This window comes from Macaca mulatta, chromosome 2, assembly GCF_049350105.2.
Source record: "Macaca mulatta isolate MMU2019108-1 chromosome 2, T2T-MMU8v2.0, whole genome shotgun sequence".
Lineage (NCBI taxonomy): Eukaryota > Metazoa > Chordata > Mammalia > Primates > Cercopithecidae > Macaca > Macaca mulatta.
Genome location: NC_133407.1, coordinates 45,508,977 through 45,525,046, shown reverse-complemented (window position 1 = coordinate 45,525,046; position 16,070 = coordinate 45,508,977). Strand labels below are relative to the sequence as shown.

The 16,070-nt window shown below is 35.8% G+C and overlaps 1 protein-coding gene across 2 annotated transcripts in view; it reads left to right on the top strand.

Annotated features, from left to right (window-relative positions):
- Positions 1 to 16,070, top strand: part of ATR (ATR serine/threonine kinase) — a 121,643-nt gene that overhangs the window by 25,279 nt on the left and 80,294 nt on the right. For both annotated transcript variants that reach the window (XM_015131992.3, XM_015131991.3), the window contains exons 14-18: positions 2,658 to 2,828; positions 4,434 to 4,628; positions 6,196 to 6,381; positions 11,631 to 11,723; positions 13,377 to 13,507. In XM_015131992.3, the coding sequence (XP_014987478.3) occupies positions 2,658 to 2,828; positions 4,434 to 4,628; positions 6,196 to 6,381; positions 11,631 to 11,723; positions 13,377 to 13,507 (776 nt within the window). The remainder of the gene's footprint in view (positions 1 to 2,657; positions 2,829 to 4,433; positions 4,629 to 6,195; positions 6,382 to 11,630; positions 11,724 to 13,376; positions 13,508 to 16,070) is intronic.

Here is a 16,070-nt window from a genome sequence, read left to right as displayed (position 1 = left end):
CTCCACCCCCCTGACAGGTCCCAGTGTGTGTTGTTCCCTCAATGTGTCCATGTGTTCTCATCATTCAGCTCCTACTTATAAGTGAGAACGTGTTGTGTTTGGTTTTCTGTTCCTGTGTTAGTTTGCTGAGGATAATGGCTTCCAATTCCATTAATGTCCCTGCAAAGGACATGATCTTGTTCCTTTTTGTGGCTGTATAGTATTCCATGGTATATATGTACCACATTTTCTTTATCCAGTCTATCATTGATGGACATTTAGGTTAACTCCATGATTTTGCTTTTTTTTTTTTTGAGATGGAATTTTGCTCTGTTGTCCAGGCTGCAGTGCAATGATACAATCTCAGTTCAATGCAACCTTCACCTCCCAGGTTCAAGGGATTCTCCTGCCTCAGCCTCCCTAGTAACTGGTATTATAGGTGCCTGCCACCACGCCTGGCTAATTTTTGTATTTTTAGTAGAGATGAGGTGTCACCATGTTGGCCAGGTTGGTCTCGAACTCCTAACCTCAAGCAATCCACCTGTCTCAGCCTCCCAAAATGCTAGGATTACAGGCATGAGCCAAGGCACCTGGCCAACTTTACTATTGTAAATGGTGCTGCAGTGAACCTACATGTGCATGTATCTTTATTACAGAATGATTTATGTTCCTTTGGATATATACCCAGTAGCGGGATTGCTGGGTCAAATGGTATTTCTGCCTCTGGGTCTTCGAGGAATTGCCACACTGTCTTCCACAATGGTTTAACTAATTTACACTCCCGCCAACAGTATAAAAGCATTCCTTTTTCTCTGAAACCTTGCCAGTGTCTGTTTTTTGACTTTTTAATAATAGCCATACTGACTGGCGTGAGGTGGTATCTCATTGTAGTTTTGACCAGTGATGTTGAGCTTTTTTTCATGTTCGTTGGCTGGCTGCATGTATGTCTTCTTTGGAGAAGAGTCTGTTTATGTCCTTTGCCTACTTTTTAATGGGGTTGTTTTTTTCATGTACATTTGTTTAAGTTCTTTGTAGACTCTGCATATTAGACCTCTGTCAGATGAATAGATTGCAGAGATTTTCTCCCATTCTGTAAGTTGTCTGTCCACTCTGATGATAGTTTATTTTACTGTGCAGAAGCTCTTGAGTTTAAATAGATCCTATTTGTCAATTTTTGCTTTTATTGAAATTGCTTTTGGCATTTTTGTGATGGAATCTTTGTCTGTGCCTATATCCTGAGGGATTGCCTAGATTTTCTTGTAGGATTTTTATAGTTTTGAGTTTCACATTTAAGTCTTTAATCCATCTTGAGTTAATTTTTGTATATGGTATGAGGAAGCGGTCCAGTTTCAATTTTCTGCATATGGCTAGTCAGTTCTCCAAACCATTTATTAAATAGAGAATCCTTTCCCTGTTGCTTGTTTTCATCAGGTTAATCAAAGATTGGATGGTTGTAGATGTGTCATCGAATTTCTGAGTTATCTAATCTGTTCCATTTGCTTTTTAAAAGTTTTATTTTATTTTTTATTTTAAATATTTCTTAGAGACCAAGTTTTACTCTGTTGTCCAGGCAACATACAGTGATCATGGAGTGGCGTGATCATAACTCATTGAAGCCTCTAACTCCTGGGCTTAGAGATCTTCCCACTTTAGCCTCCTGAGTAGCTGGGTCTACTGGTGTGCGCCACCACACCTAGCTATTTATCTATTTATTTATTTATTTATTTATAGAGATGGGGTTTTAGAGAGAGCAGCTGTATTTTGCCCAGGCTGCTCTTTAACTCCTGGCCTCAAATGATCCTCCCACCTCTGCCTCTGCAAGTGCTGGGATTACTGTCATGAGCCACTGTGCCTGGTTTTAAAAAGAAAGCATTGTGCTTGCTTTAAAAAATTATTGTTAAGACTGGACGTGGTGACTCATTTCCTGAATTCTCAGCACTATGGGAGGCCAAGGTGGGCGAATCACCTGAGGTCAGGAGTTTGAGACTAGCCTGGCTAGCATGGTGAAACCCCATCTCTACTAAAAATACAAAAATTAACCAGGCATGGGGATGAGCACCTGTAATCCCAGCTACTCAGGAGGCTGAGGCAGAAGAATCGCCTGAACCCAGGAGGTGGCCGTTACAGTGAGCCGAGATCGCACCACTGTGTTCCAGCCTGGGTGACAGAGCGAGACTCTGTCTAAAAGAAAAAAAATAAATAATTGTTAAAAAGGATGTATTTAGTTTATTTAATAGAACTGAAATCTTGCCATTTTTATATTTTAGGATATTGGTCTGAAGATACAGGTTATAAATGGGAGAGGAAGAAAATCATCTTATAATGATGTATACCCTTTTTAGTGATAGTAAACTCTTTTACGCCTTGATACTATGTTATATGACACTTTGTTTTAAATATATTCAATTAATGGTTGAAAAGTTAGGTTATGCTAAAATACTGATTTGTGGTATAATCCTTAGCATGATATTCAAGTTTTTTAACTAGGCCTGATTATGTCATCTGTAAAAGGCAGGTTGTGACATACTCTGCCTCATTAAGGTTGTTATAAAAATTGAATGAACCAATTCAGATAATGTAGAATACTATTTGATACTGCCCTCTATGGTAGCTTAAAAAGTATTAGTTAAAATTTCTTCTTTGTGTGAAAACTAACAATAAAATGGTTTTTGCTCTAGTTTTTGGTAGAATCCCTTCACTCTAGTCAGATGACAGCACTTCCGAGTACTCCATGCCAGAATGCTGACATGCGAAAACAAGATGTGGCTCACCAAAGAGAAATGGCTTTAAATACCTTGTCTGAAATTGCCAACGTTTTCGACTTTCCTGATCTTAATCGTTTTCTTACTGTAAGTTGCAACATATAGTTCACTTGAGGTTTGCAATTCAGTATTTTGTTCATGCCGTTCTAGATTTTGACTTTGATACTAGATTATTGCTTACACTGTAAAACTTAAGTTTAAATGGATTTGAGTCATTGTTCTTTATGGTTAGCTGTCCTGAAAAGTTAATACTAATTGAATAATGCTAATCAATTCAGTTAGCTATTTGAGCCCTTATGTCTTTGGTGCTATGATTTTTTCCATTGGTAATTTGAAGTCTAATATGATCATTTCTACTCGTAAGGCGTTGGAATAATAAAGTATAAAATTGTAGTGGTATAAATGATCTACTATGACATATTTTATAGTATGGAGTGGTTTAGGAAGCCTTTGAAAAGTCATTGGGTTCAGAAAAAAAATGTTCTACCACTTCAGTTTAGAAAAAAAAAAAAAGAAATTGGTACTGAGGTTTACAAATGATAAAATAGATTATCTTTTAACCTTTTCACAAAGGCAAAGTTTATTGTTACTCTTAATTAATAAATTATAATAGCAATTCATGCAGAATATTTCCCTACAGCATTACTATAGTTTAGCAAACATAAATTGCTTATAAATTGGTCAAATACTGGAAGGAAATATGTTAGTATGTGGGGAGGACCACAAAGACATTCATACATTTTCATTCACTCATTCTACTCTGGGAATCGAAAAGCAAAGATATTTATTATAACATTATCCAAGTAGCAAAAGAAAACAAAAGCAAAACTCTGAGTAGAAACGAAATGTCTTAATTTTAGGTAGGTGGATATTATGTAACCATTAACATCATAAATTATTATAACATTGAGGAAACTACCTTATACTATTACAACAATCTTATAATGTTAATATTAAGTTGAAAGGTAAAGTAGAAGTACCATATAAGTGTCTCTGAGGGCAGAACTTGGCTCTTGTTCACTATCACATCTCCAGTGCTTAGGATAGTAACTGACATGTGTGCTTAGGATAGTAACTGACATGTAATAAGTACATGTAGAATGAATAAATGCAAGTCCATTTCTCTTATCTTTGGATTTTGTATATATTTTATTAAAAACGTCTTAAAGGAATAGACAAAAATGAATTGTTGCAGTATTGGGATGGTGTGTGTGTTAAAAGATTTTTTTATATATGTTTCAACATCAACTCTTAAATTTAAAAAATGTCTTTAAAAATTGCATTTATGGTTACTCTTGCTTATTCTTTAAATACAAGTTCAAGTAATACATTAGACTTGTAATTTCTACCTCAGAGCATGAGTATATTTTAACACATACTCCTGAAAAATTATCTTTTTTACTTTTCCATTTGCTTATTTATTGTCTGTTTCTCTACCTTTTTACAATGTAAGATCTGTGCCATCAGGTACCTTGCCTATTTTGTTTACTGCTATGTGCAGTGCCTGAATCATAGCAAATTGCCCAGTAAATATTATTTGAGTGAATAAATGGTAAATCTGAATTCAAATACAAGTCCTACATGGACTCCAAATATGTGTGGCATTTAAAAATATTTTTGCACATAGCTTATGTGAATATTTTTTTCAGCCAGACAAATGTACTTTTTGGTAATTGTTGCATTCTTTTTCAGAGGACATTACAAGTTCTACTACCCGATCTTGCTGCCAAAGCAAGCCCTGCAGCTTCTGCTCTCATTCGAACTTTAGGAAAACAATTAAATGTCAATCGTAGAGAGATTTTAATAAACAACTTCAAATATATTTTTTCTCATTTGGTCTGTTCTTGTTCCAAAGATGAATTAGAACGTGCCCTTCATTATCTGAAGGTAATTGAATATTTCTATATATTTTACTTTTTTATATAAATTAGCATTATAGGAAAGATGTAACATTCTTCTAGGAAGGAGGGTGAGTAAATTATAGCCTGTCCTAGAAGAATGTAAGTTTAAGTGTTGTTAAATAATCTTTGTCCTGAGACTATATTAAATAGAATTCTCCTTTTGTTTTCTTTGATCATTTCACCGTAATGGGATATGATAGACATCCTTTTATAGGAGAGGTTCTCAGCCTATTTCATTATAGGACTTTTCAGTTGATTGGAGTTATAAGTTGACTGATGATACACACTTAATTATGTACATAGGAAGAGGCAATCACCTTCAAATGCAGTATAATGTCTGTGTTTAGTTTAGTTACTTGGTGTTCTGATTACAATTTGGTCCAGTTTTTTGGTAGGTTTTACGTTTAAAATTATAACCTGTGCTGCTTTTTTTGGTGTCATATTAACAAAATATCTCTCAGGAATAAAACTACATGGGAACAGGAAAACTATGAGAAATATGCATATAACGTTACTGTTTTCTCTGATGTTAATTTACTTCATTTGTTTCATAGTATATGCCAACAGCACATCTCTTTCCACATGAGAGTTAGTGAATATCAAATATATTTATTCATCTTGAGAAAGTATAATACAACTGTATATTGCAGAGATAGAATGATAATAATAAGTGTTTATGGAGTATTTACTACATGTCAGAAATTGAGCTAAACAATTGATATGGATCATTTCATGTAATCCTCACAATTACCCAATGAGATAAAGGTCCTATTCATATTTTATTTATTTATTTTGTGATGGAGTTTTGCTCTGTTGCCCAGGCTAGAGTGCAGTGGCGCAATCTCAGCTCACTGCAACCTCCACCTCCTGGGTTCAAGCGATTCTCCTGCCTCAGCCTCCTGAGTAGCTGGGATTACAGTTGTCTGCCACCAGGCCTAGCTGATTTTTGTATTTTTAGTAGAGGTGGGGTTTTGCCATGTTGGCCAGGCTGATCTCCAACTCCTGGCCACAGGTGATCCACCTGCCTTGGCCTCCCAAAGTGCTGGAATTACAGGTGTGAACCAACGCACCCAGCCAAAGGTACTATTTTTGGTTTTGTTTCATGGATAAGGAACTAAGGCAGAGAGAGGTTAGATTAGGTAACTTATCCAAGTCAGCATATCTGATAAATGACAGCTAGAATTTAAACTAAAACAATCTGAACAGAAAGACTGCTATAAGCCACTATACTACATTTCCTGCCAGGGTTATGTGTCCCCAGTAATGAGTTGATGATATTATAAGACCTTAGAGAAAACTAGGACTTGCTTTTTAATATTTTATTTCTATATAAAGTTGGATCACTTCACTTCATTAAATATAATCCATGGGAGACCTACCAGGATAGAATAAGATTAGAATCTTTTCCAATGCCTTTTCTTAATACCATTAGTAAATCCTGTCATCTGGTCTAGAGCTCCTGATGTACTAATAGCATGTTAAAATCAGTATACTTATTTCCAGGATGTTAGTATGAAGAAAAAACCTTTTTTTAAAACATGTCTTTGGGTTAGAATGAAACAGAAATTGAACTGGGGAGCCTGTTGAGACAAGATTTCCAAGGATTGCATAATGAATTATTGCTGCGTATTGGAGAACACTATCAACAGGTTTTCAATGGTTTGTCAATACTTGCCTCATTTGCATCCAGTGATGATCCGTATCAGGGCCCAAGAGATATCATATCACCTGAACTGATGGTAAGGAATATGTTCTATGAGGTTTTCTTGTTTGTTTTTCTTCCCTTTGCAGCTTAATTATGAAATTGAAGAAACCGTATTTTTGATCATTTTCTGGCTGCTAGCAATTTGTTTAAATTTTAAGTTGGTATTTTTATTTTGAAAAGGTTGATTGAAATTGCATGGTCACATGCACAAGATCATGAACACAAGATCATGTTTATTTTCTTACAGCATTATCACAACTTTGTTTACATATTTACATATTTAGGCTATTAACAACATATATTAGCGTTGGAAAATGTAGACTTTTAAGTGTTTTGAGTAGATTTTATTTTTTCACGGAATAAAAATGTTGAAGTTTATTTTTCTTTACTACTTTTAAATTACGTGTATATTAGAATATGTTTGTAGCTCTCCTCTCACCCTGCCCCTCCAACTACTCTTTCCTTAGCTCAACAAATGAAACTTTTCTTTTTTTTTTTGAGACGGAGTCTCGCTCTGTCGCCCAGGCTGGAGTGCAGTGGCCGGATCTCAGCTCACTGCAAGCTCCGCCTCCCGGGTTCACGCCATTCTCCGGCCTCAGCCTCCCGAGTAGCTGGGACTACAGGCGCCCGCCACCTCGCCCGGCTAGTTTGTTGTATTTCTTAATAGAGACGGGGTTTCACCGTGTTAGCCAGGATGGTTTCGATCTCCTGACCTCGTGATCCGCCCGTCTCGGCCTCCCAAAGTGCTGGGATTACAGGCTTGAGCCACCGCGCCCGGCCCAAATGAAACTTTTCAATTCTAACTGTAGTTTAATCCATTGTTGGATAGAAGGGAAGTTAGGAAATACGTTCTCTATTTTAAATCTTTCTCTACCATAAATTTGTATTTGAAATCACTTTACTGTTTATCTTAAAAAAATATATAAATCCTCAGAATTGAATTATTATTTTTTCTTTCAACTGCCTTCATTCCTGTAAGAGACTTAAAGGACTATTGGCAAAATATTTTAACCCATTTATGCCAGAGGTTGCAAATTTTTTTTTTGTGAAAAATCAGACCTTGGTGATGACCTTGAGCAGTAGGATATAAATAACTTCCACAAGCTTGCCGTTCCAATAATGGAATGCTAGGCATCAGTTCATTAAGAGAGATTTTTATCTCTGGTTTCTCATTTCCCATTCTAGTCTGGCTCTTTTCTCACTATTCTATGAAATTCGTTTTTTCAGGATCACCAACAGTCTTCTTGGCTATTAAATCTCATAGTCACTTCTCTGTCCTATCTTATTCAACCTTTCAGTATCATTCAATACAATTGGCCATCCTTTCCTACGTGGCATCTGTGATACCACATTGTCTTGATTTTTCTTTTTTGCTTCACTGTTCACTCATGTTTAGGCTTCTTTACTGGCTTTTTCCCTGTAAACTATCTACTTTATCCTCTAAATGTTAGAATAACTCAGGACTATGTAACTGGCTGTTTTTCTTCAGTCATCATTCTCTCCTTTAATGATCTTCTTTGATCTTTTTCTTTAATATGAGTTATATTTTGGGAATTTTTAGTTGAAATTTCAGTCCAGACTGCCCCTGAGCTTGGTTTATATAGGTTAGTTTCTGGGAGGATACAGATGGCATACACACAAACATTTACACAGAAATAGTTTAACAAAGGGGCCACTTTTAGTGACGTGGCAAGGTTAAGGGAACCAGCAAGGAATGTTAAGGAACCCAGGTACTATAAACAGCAGAAAACTTAATCCCCCCACTTAGTTCTGGGAAAGGGGAAGAAATAGTGTTACTAGAACCTGATTGAGAGCCAGAACCATGAGGGGAGTCCTCTCATTGTAGAGGAATGTAGCCACTGCCAGAACTACCTCAAACCACAGAGCAGGAAATATGAAAACCATACTCTGTCCTCCTACCCTCTGTTCTAGTGGTATTTCCTGCTGACTGAATTCAGTGGAAAGCCAGAGGGCAAGGGATCCTAAGTAATGCGGTCTGGTCAGTGTCCCAGGTACGGAGAAGGGCAGAAGGCGGCAAAGAATAGACCTGAGGATGAGAGAGGATGGCAAACAGATATTCACCTTTTCATCATCTCTACTCTCATGTCTTATAGGCATCTCAAACAATTCCAAATATAATATGTTCATTAGACATCTTTATTTTCCCTTTCTAACCTGTTTTTCTCCCATTCTTTCCCATCTCAGTAATGGTACCATCTACCTAGTTGCATGAGTCAAAACCTGAGAAGCATTTGTGAGCCCTCCATTTCCTTTATCCTTTTATAATCAAACAATGGGCAAATGCTATCAAGTCTTTCCAAAATATATCTTTTTCATTTCTGCCACCACCACCCTTACACAAATAACCATCATCTTTCTTGGGACAACTGTGAACGCCTCCTAATGATTCTGTCCTTTCATTCTTCCCTCTCTACAATTAATTATTTATACAGCCTTTGGAGTGCTCTTTTTACAAACTCATATCATTCCCCTGATTAAATTCCTTCTATGATTTTCATTGCCTTTAACATAAAATAAAATCTGTAAGGCCATGCATGATCTGCCTACCTTTCTACTCTCACATGGTACAACCCATTTCTTCCTTTCTCCCTGTATTTCAACATGGTTTCCTTTGTGTTTCTTAAACATGCCAAAGTTTTTCCTGCTTTGAGACCTAGGATGGTCTGTCTACTTGGAATAATATCCTGGATCTTTCTCATTCTTTAGATTTCAAGAGTTTCCCAAATACCCTGTCTCAACTCCCTTACCACATTTCTTGTCTATCACAGGATCGTGTTTATTTTCTTATAGCATTATCACAACTTTGTTTACATACTTACTTATTTAGTGTCTTCCGTTCATACTAGTCTACCATGTAAGCTAATGAGAGAGAATGACTTTGCTTATCTTGTACACCTGTACCCAGCACAGGATTCTAGGCATATGTAATAAGTATTTGGTGATAGATAATATATTGGTAGATAGATAAAGTCAAATAATTGTTTGAGTGCAAGAAGTTTAATATTGGAATGTTAACATAGATTATGTGATCCTTATCTGCTTTTTATTTAAGCAATATAGGCTGGAACCATACAATTAGTGAATTGTGGCTTACTATGCCAAAGTTGACTCTCAATCTAAATCAGAAGTTTGCAGAACAAAATGCAATTTTAGGCATTAAACACCAGATGATTTCCGGTGCTAGGCAAGATAAAGATTTATCCTGACATCTAATCTGGAGAGACTTGTAGGATACCTCACTCCTCTCTATTATATGGTAGCACACACCCTCCTACCCTTTTCTTGGTAATGCATGGAACCTGAAGATACCTAAATCAGATGCCTCAACATCAAGCAGTGCAACTTTCTTATAGAGTTCAAAATGCTTTAGTTGCTACTCATTCCCAGCTCTTTTTTTTTTTTTTTTTTTTTTTTGGCTCCTTCTGTCTGTACATAAAGACATGAAACAGAAGAATATTATTTACAGAGTGGTCACATTCTCAGTTTGTAATAATATGAACAAATTGATTTAATACTTAACCATATACTAAGTCCTTAGTGAATGATATCTTTTTTTTTTTTGGAAGCAGGGTTTTGCTCTGTCATCCAGGCTGGACTGCAGTGGCACAATCTCAGCTCACTGCAACCTCTGCCTCTGGCGCTTAAGCGATCTTCCCACCTCAGCCTCCTGAGTAGCTGGGACCACAGGTGTGTGCCACCATGTCTGGCTAATTTTTTTGTAGAAACGCCATGTTACCCAGGCTGATCTCAAACTCCTGAGCTCATGTAATCCACTTGCCTCAGCCTCCCAAATTGCTAGGATTATAGGGGTGAGCCACCGCACCTGGCCAATAAATAGTATCTTATTTAGCCTTTACAACAGCTTTATGCAGTAGGTGGTTTTATTGTTCACATTTTACAGACTTGGAAGAATTAAGTAACTTATAGATGATCACACATTAGGAAGTGTCAAAATTAAGATTCAAACCTAGATTTGGCTGACTTAAAGCCCATGCCCTCTCCTCCAGGACCGTCTCTTAAGAAAGTATTAACTCAGCTGAGCAGTGGCTTATACCTGTAATCCCAGCACTCTGGGAGGCCAAAGCAGGAGGATGGCTTGAGCCCAGGAGTTTGAGACCAGCCTGGGCAACATGGCGAAACCCCATCTCTACAAAAAATGCAAAAAATTAGCTGGGCATGGTGATGCATGCCTGTAGTTACAGGGACTCAGGAGGCTGAGCTGGGAGGATTGGTTGAGTCTAGGAGGTTGAGGCTGCAGTGAGTTGTGATTGTGCCACGCGCTTCTGCCTAGGTGACCGAGACCCTGTCGCGAGAGAGGGAGATCGAGAGAGGAAGAAAAGAAGAGAAGAGAAAAAAAAAAGACAAAGGAGGAAAGAAAGAAGTAGGAAGGAAGGAAGGAACTCTAAGAAAAAAGAAAAACTCTAGGAAAGAAAGAAAAAGAAGGAGGGAGGGAGAAAGGAAGGAATGAAGGAAAGAACCCTGTTTAAGAAAAAGAGGAAGAAAGAAGAAAGAGAGAGGAAGGAAGCAAATGAAGGAGGAATGGAAGAGAAGGAGGGAGGAAGGGAAGGAGGGAGGAAGGAAGGGAAGAGGGGAGGAAGGAAGGGACGGACGGAGGGAGGGAGGGAGGGAGAGAGAGAGGAAGGGAGGGAAGAAGGAAGGAAAGGAAGGAAAGAAGGAAGGAAGGAAGGAACTAAGAAAGGAATTCTGTTTACTTCAGGAAACCTAAAGTGTCATGGATGATGATATCTAGCCTGCAACTTTTGATGCCCATAGTCTTGTGCCTCTTTTCCCCTATTACTTCTGGGGATATTATCCCCTATGTTAGATCATTTTTCTGGTGGGATACCCTTTCCTTAATCGTACTTTTCTACCTTAGCTCTAAATGTCATAGAATAAGGACAGTCCCTTTCCTTTCTCTATTCTTTTCTTTCTTCTTTTCCTCTCCACTCCACATCCTGAAATGAATCAGATCCTGAGGATCCCACCCCAGCTCACTCCATGATTAAAAAACTTACCATTTTCTCCTTGTACTATACGTTTAATCATATTTTTTCAAGGTGACTATAAATCATTTCATTAGTTTCTTTAAATACTACGTGTGAAGATATATGTTTTTGGAGAAACTTAATTCACCAAGTCTTTATTTCCAATATGCTAATCTAGTTAAGTAAAATATAAATGACATTAATTAAATAATTAAAATGTCAACTTAAGAAATTCAATCTGTATAAAGCTTACATATTATCTGTTTTTATTTCTTAGGCTGATTATTTACAACCCAAATTGTTGGGCATTTTGGCTTTTTTTAACATGCAGTTACTGAGCTCTAGTGTTGGCATTGAAGATAAGAAAATGGTAAGTGGTGATAGTTGAGTTCCAAAGTGCTAAGATAGAATTCATATAGAATATAGATAAATTCTGCATCTAGCTACAAACATTCAAAGATGAGAAATAATCAAACATGACATTCTCTATTGCTGAAGAACTTATATAAGCTTTTTGGGAATCTTAAAAATTGGAATTGTATTCGTTTCATTTCTTTAGTTTAGGAGGGATAGAACACCCAACCCAAAGTGACTAAAAGGAATTTGTGGCTGTGTTACTAAAAGCGTAAGGATAATGTAGCTTTGGGCATAACTTGATTTTGGACTCAAAAAAGTTCTCAGAGTCAGTCTTTTGGCTCAGATTCACCTGGATTGGCTCTGTACTTAAGAGCCAGGTAATGACCTCAATGGCTTCAAGCTCACGTCATCACAACATCTAGTCCAGCATTTGAAGAAAGAGACTAGCAATCACTGAAAACTCAAACAAAAGTTGCATCATTGAGTCTCCTTGGTTTAGATTGATCTAGTGTGGGTCATGGCCCATAGTGTTTTTGAACACCAGAAATCTTAGGTTATTATAATGTAAAGCAACTTTATGTTTAAATGCTTGTGCCACAATGAAGTTTCATTATGACTGCTGCAATAGTTGGCCACCAATGGAAATTTTTGTCCTAAAGATTGGAGTAAAATTTTAGATATTGATAGAATTTCCCTTTCTGTTGCTTTCCACCTCTGCAGTCCGTAAGATTACAATAAAAACAAACAAACAAACAAAAAACACCTATGAATGGAAGCTTTTATTTCAGTGTATACTACTCCCTTCCTCTTTTTTTTTAATAATCTTAAGGAGTCAAGAAAGACATATGATACCATATTAAACTCTGCAAATTTCAGCAACCAATGCCTGTTCTTTTGGTGTCAACTAGTAAATTTAATCCCCCAACCAACTACTATTCTATCTACATGGCTGCTTTCTTGTTATTTCTCCAATTGCTATCCTAAGTGAGAGAATCACCTTGAATCTAAGAAAACTAGAGTTTGTCTTGTAAACCATAAAGAGCTTGCATGTTTTGGCATATAAAGTCAACCAGAGAGTTTCTTTACCCCTTCATTATAAACTGGAGCTGCTGGTAACAGGTCTGGTTCTGTGTTTTTCATGTGTTTCATTTTCTGAGTATATCATTAATTATTTGCTAAATTCAGGACATCTTGAATTTAATATCATTAGGACAAAAATTTCCTTAACTATTGATCACTATGAAGTATTCCATTTACTTCAAAAATTTTTACATGGTCTCAAATTAAAATGATTTTAATTCAGCTTGTTTTATGTATGCATATGGCAGTTTGGGATAGATATGAAAGAAATTAAACAATATGCATTATACCTTTAATACATTAGAAATTTTACTATTCTAGACAAATATTGGGCCAAAATAACAAATCACCTTCAAGGGAAAAAACAAAACAAAAAAGAACTCAACTTGTATTTTTCACATTTATAATTCCCACATAAGACATAAGCAATTGGACGAAACAAACTGGCCAACATTGATTCGATCTTTTGTGTTATCTGAGAATAGATGGCCCCTGATATTGGATGGGAAGCACTTGTCCTTAGGGCTCATCTGCTTCTGGCAGCATGTTTGTAAGCTTTACTCTGAAGCGCTACTTAACTCTATAGGCCTTGAACAGTTTGATGTCTTTGATGAAGTTAATGGGACCCAAACATGTCAGTTCTGTGAGGGTGAAGATGATGACCACACTGAGAACTGGCCTTCGATTCAAGGATGAATTTCCTGAATTGTGTTGCAGGTAAATGACTGCCTGAGTTAATTATTATTATTATTATTATTATTTTTTTGCATTTTCCGGTAGCACTAACTTGAATTCTTATCTCTTTGAAGGAAATTGGGTTCAAGTAATAAATAAAGACTATTTGTATTGAAATAGTCTATTTCAATACAAATAGAAAGACTATTTGTATTGAAAACAGAACATATTTACTTCTTTTAAAACATTTTACCATGAAAGTCTTTTAACATACTGGGAAATAGAAGAGTTATCAATGAACCTCAATACCTGTTTCCCAACCTTGGCAGTTATCAACATTGCTAGTTTTTTCTAATCCGCTTCTACCTTTTTGATTGTTAGTTGGGGTATATTACAGAAGATCCAAGAATCACATCATTGTACTTGTAAATACTTTAGATGTATCTAATGGATGAGGGCATCTAAAAAATAACCTTCATGAATTGTTATACTTAGCAGGATTAATAGAAATATCTAATCTAAAACTCAGTCCTTATTCACATTTCCTCCAGTTGTCTCAAAGGTGTTTTTCCCAAAGATATTGTATATCATGTTGTAGATGCCATTTCCCAGAGATGTTTGTATGTATCATTGTTTCTTGAGTTAGACGTAAATGAAGTTTACGTACATGTATTTGGTTGCCTGGCTCCTTAAGTGCCTCTTGTAAACAACCTCATCCCTTAAATTCCCTACCCACACATTTTACTTATTTTAGGCTGTTAAGATTTTAGGATGTGGGATTTGACGAATAGCTAATTTAACTTTTCCCTCTATCTTTTCTTTCATCCCTATTTTTTCTATAAATGGGCACCTAGATATAGATGCTGGATTAGATTTAGGTTCAATTTATTATTATAACATGCCTCATAGGTGAGGCTTTGTGCTTCTCTTGTGGCACAGTATGAGCCACATAATAACATCTAGTTGTCCACTTTTAGTAGTGGTAAGATTAGACAGTAGGTTTTATCCAACCTGAATCCCTTTATTATAAAATTCCTCATTAATCTTTCATCTGATGATTTTAGCATTAATTAATGATCATTGCCTAAGTCCATTATTTCATTACAGTTGATAAAATAGTGATTTTCTAATTTTATTATTCCTTCTGTATTTACTAGGTGGGATTATTCTTAAAATTCCTCATAAGATTTGCCTAGCCGGGCATGATTGTACGTATCTGTAGTCCCAGCTGCTTAGGAAGGTGAGGCAGAAGGATCACTTGAGTTTGAGTCTAGCTTGGGCAACATAGCAGGACCTTGTCTTTAAAAACAAAACAACTGTAGTTCATGTAGGAAAAGCAGTTCATAATTACTTGAATATTTCCTTTTAGTTAATCAATTTAGGAATATAGGTTTGTGCTGTAGCAACCTCCAGTGAAGTTTTTCTTCTTTTATAATATCATTTTGATTACATAGATTTTTATAAGTTTGATTAATTTTATCCATTAAAATCACTAGCCTTTTTTATTGCTGAAATTGTCCCATCTTAAGCAAGTAGAAATCCTTTCAAGTTGGCATCTATGAGTTTTGATATGACCTCCATTAATCTCTTATAGATTTTCTGCTTTTGGGCATGACAAGATGACCCGGGCTCATCTTGAACATTTCCTGCCCCTGACTTAAAATTAGCGATTTCTTCAAGGAACCCTAGCTTGGGTTCCTTTGAGCCCAGATTAATTCCCAGTATAGGCACTCATTGGGCCTACTGTCATTGCTTCTAAGTCTTAAGTGAATATAGCTACTAGAAAATTTTTATAAAGAGAAAAAGATTTTGAGTTTATATGTATATATATATATATGTATATTTCCAATACAATAAAGATCACATAGTTTTGACTTAACTCTTGTTTTACATTATATTTCTTTCCGGTTATTCTGTCTTTGTTCCTAATGACTTATATTATACATTTATGTAATTTTTCTTTCTGTATACATATATATGTCTTTAAAATGACAATTTCAATATTACTACAAACAGTAAGACTGCTGAGTGCAGTTTAAGCTTCTTGGAGGCTCTTTTTGTCAATAAAATATATCCTGTTAGAGATGTATAGTCAGAATATGTTTTAAAATCATGTGAAGTAATTATTTTCTGTGTGCATGTGCTACCAACTTAATATTTAGTTATGTTCACTTGTTTCAGTTTGTTTAAAATTTTTAAGGGTTGCTTTTCCCCTCTATTTTATTTAATTTAAAAATTATATAAAACATTTGCATAGTCCCAAATTCAAATCTGTGTAACAAATTATAGTCAGAAATCTAGATTCCAGTTTTGACCTCTACGGATATCTATTTTTATTAATTTTTGTGTATCCACTCTTTGTAAAAGAATAAGCAAATGCACACACACACTTTTTTTTTTGGTATTAATTCTGCCCCAAACACTGTTTTTCCCCTTGCTTTTTTGACTTCATATAATTTGGATATCACTTTATTTGAATATATAGCACTGATCTTTGCTGTAAAGCTGCCTTTTAATCTATTGTTTGTATATATCGTGTGTCTTCAACTAATAACTAATTGATAGAGCTTTACAAATAATAAAACTAATTGGACTTCATTTCTAT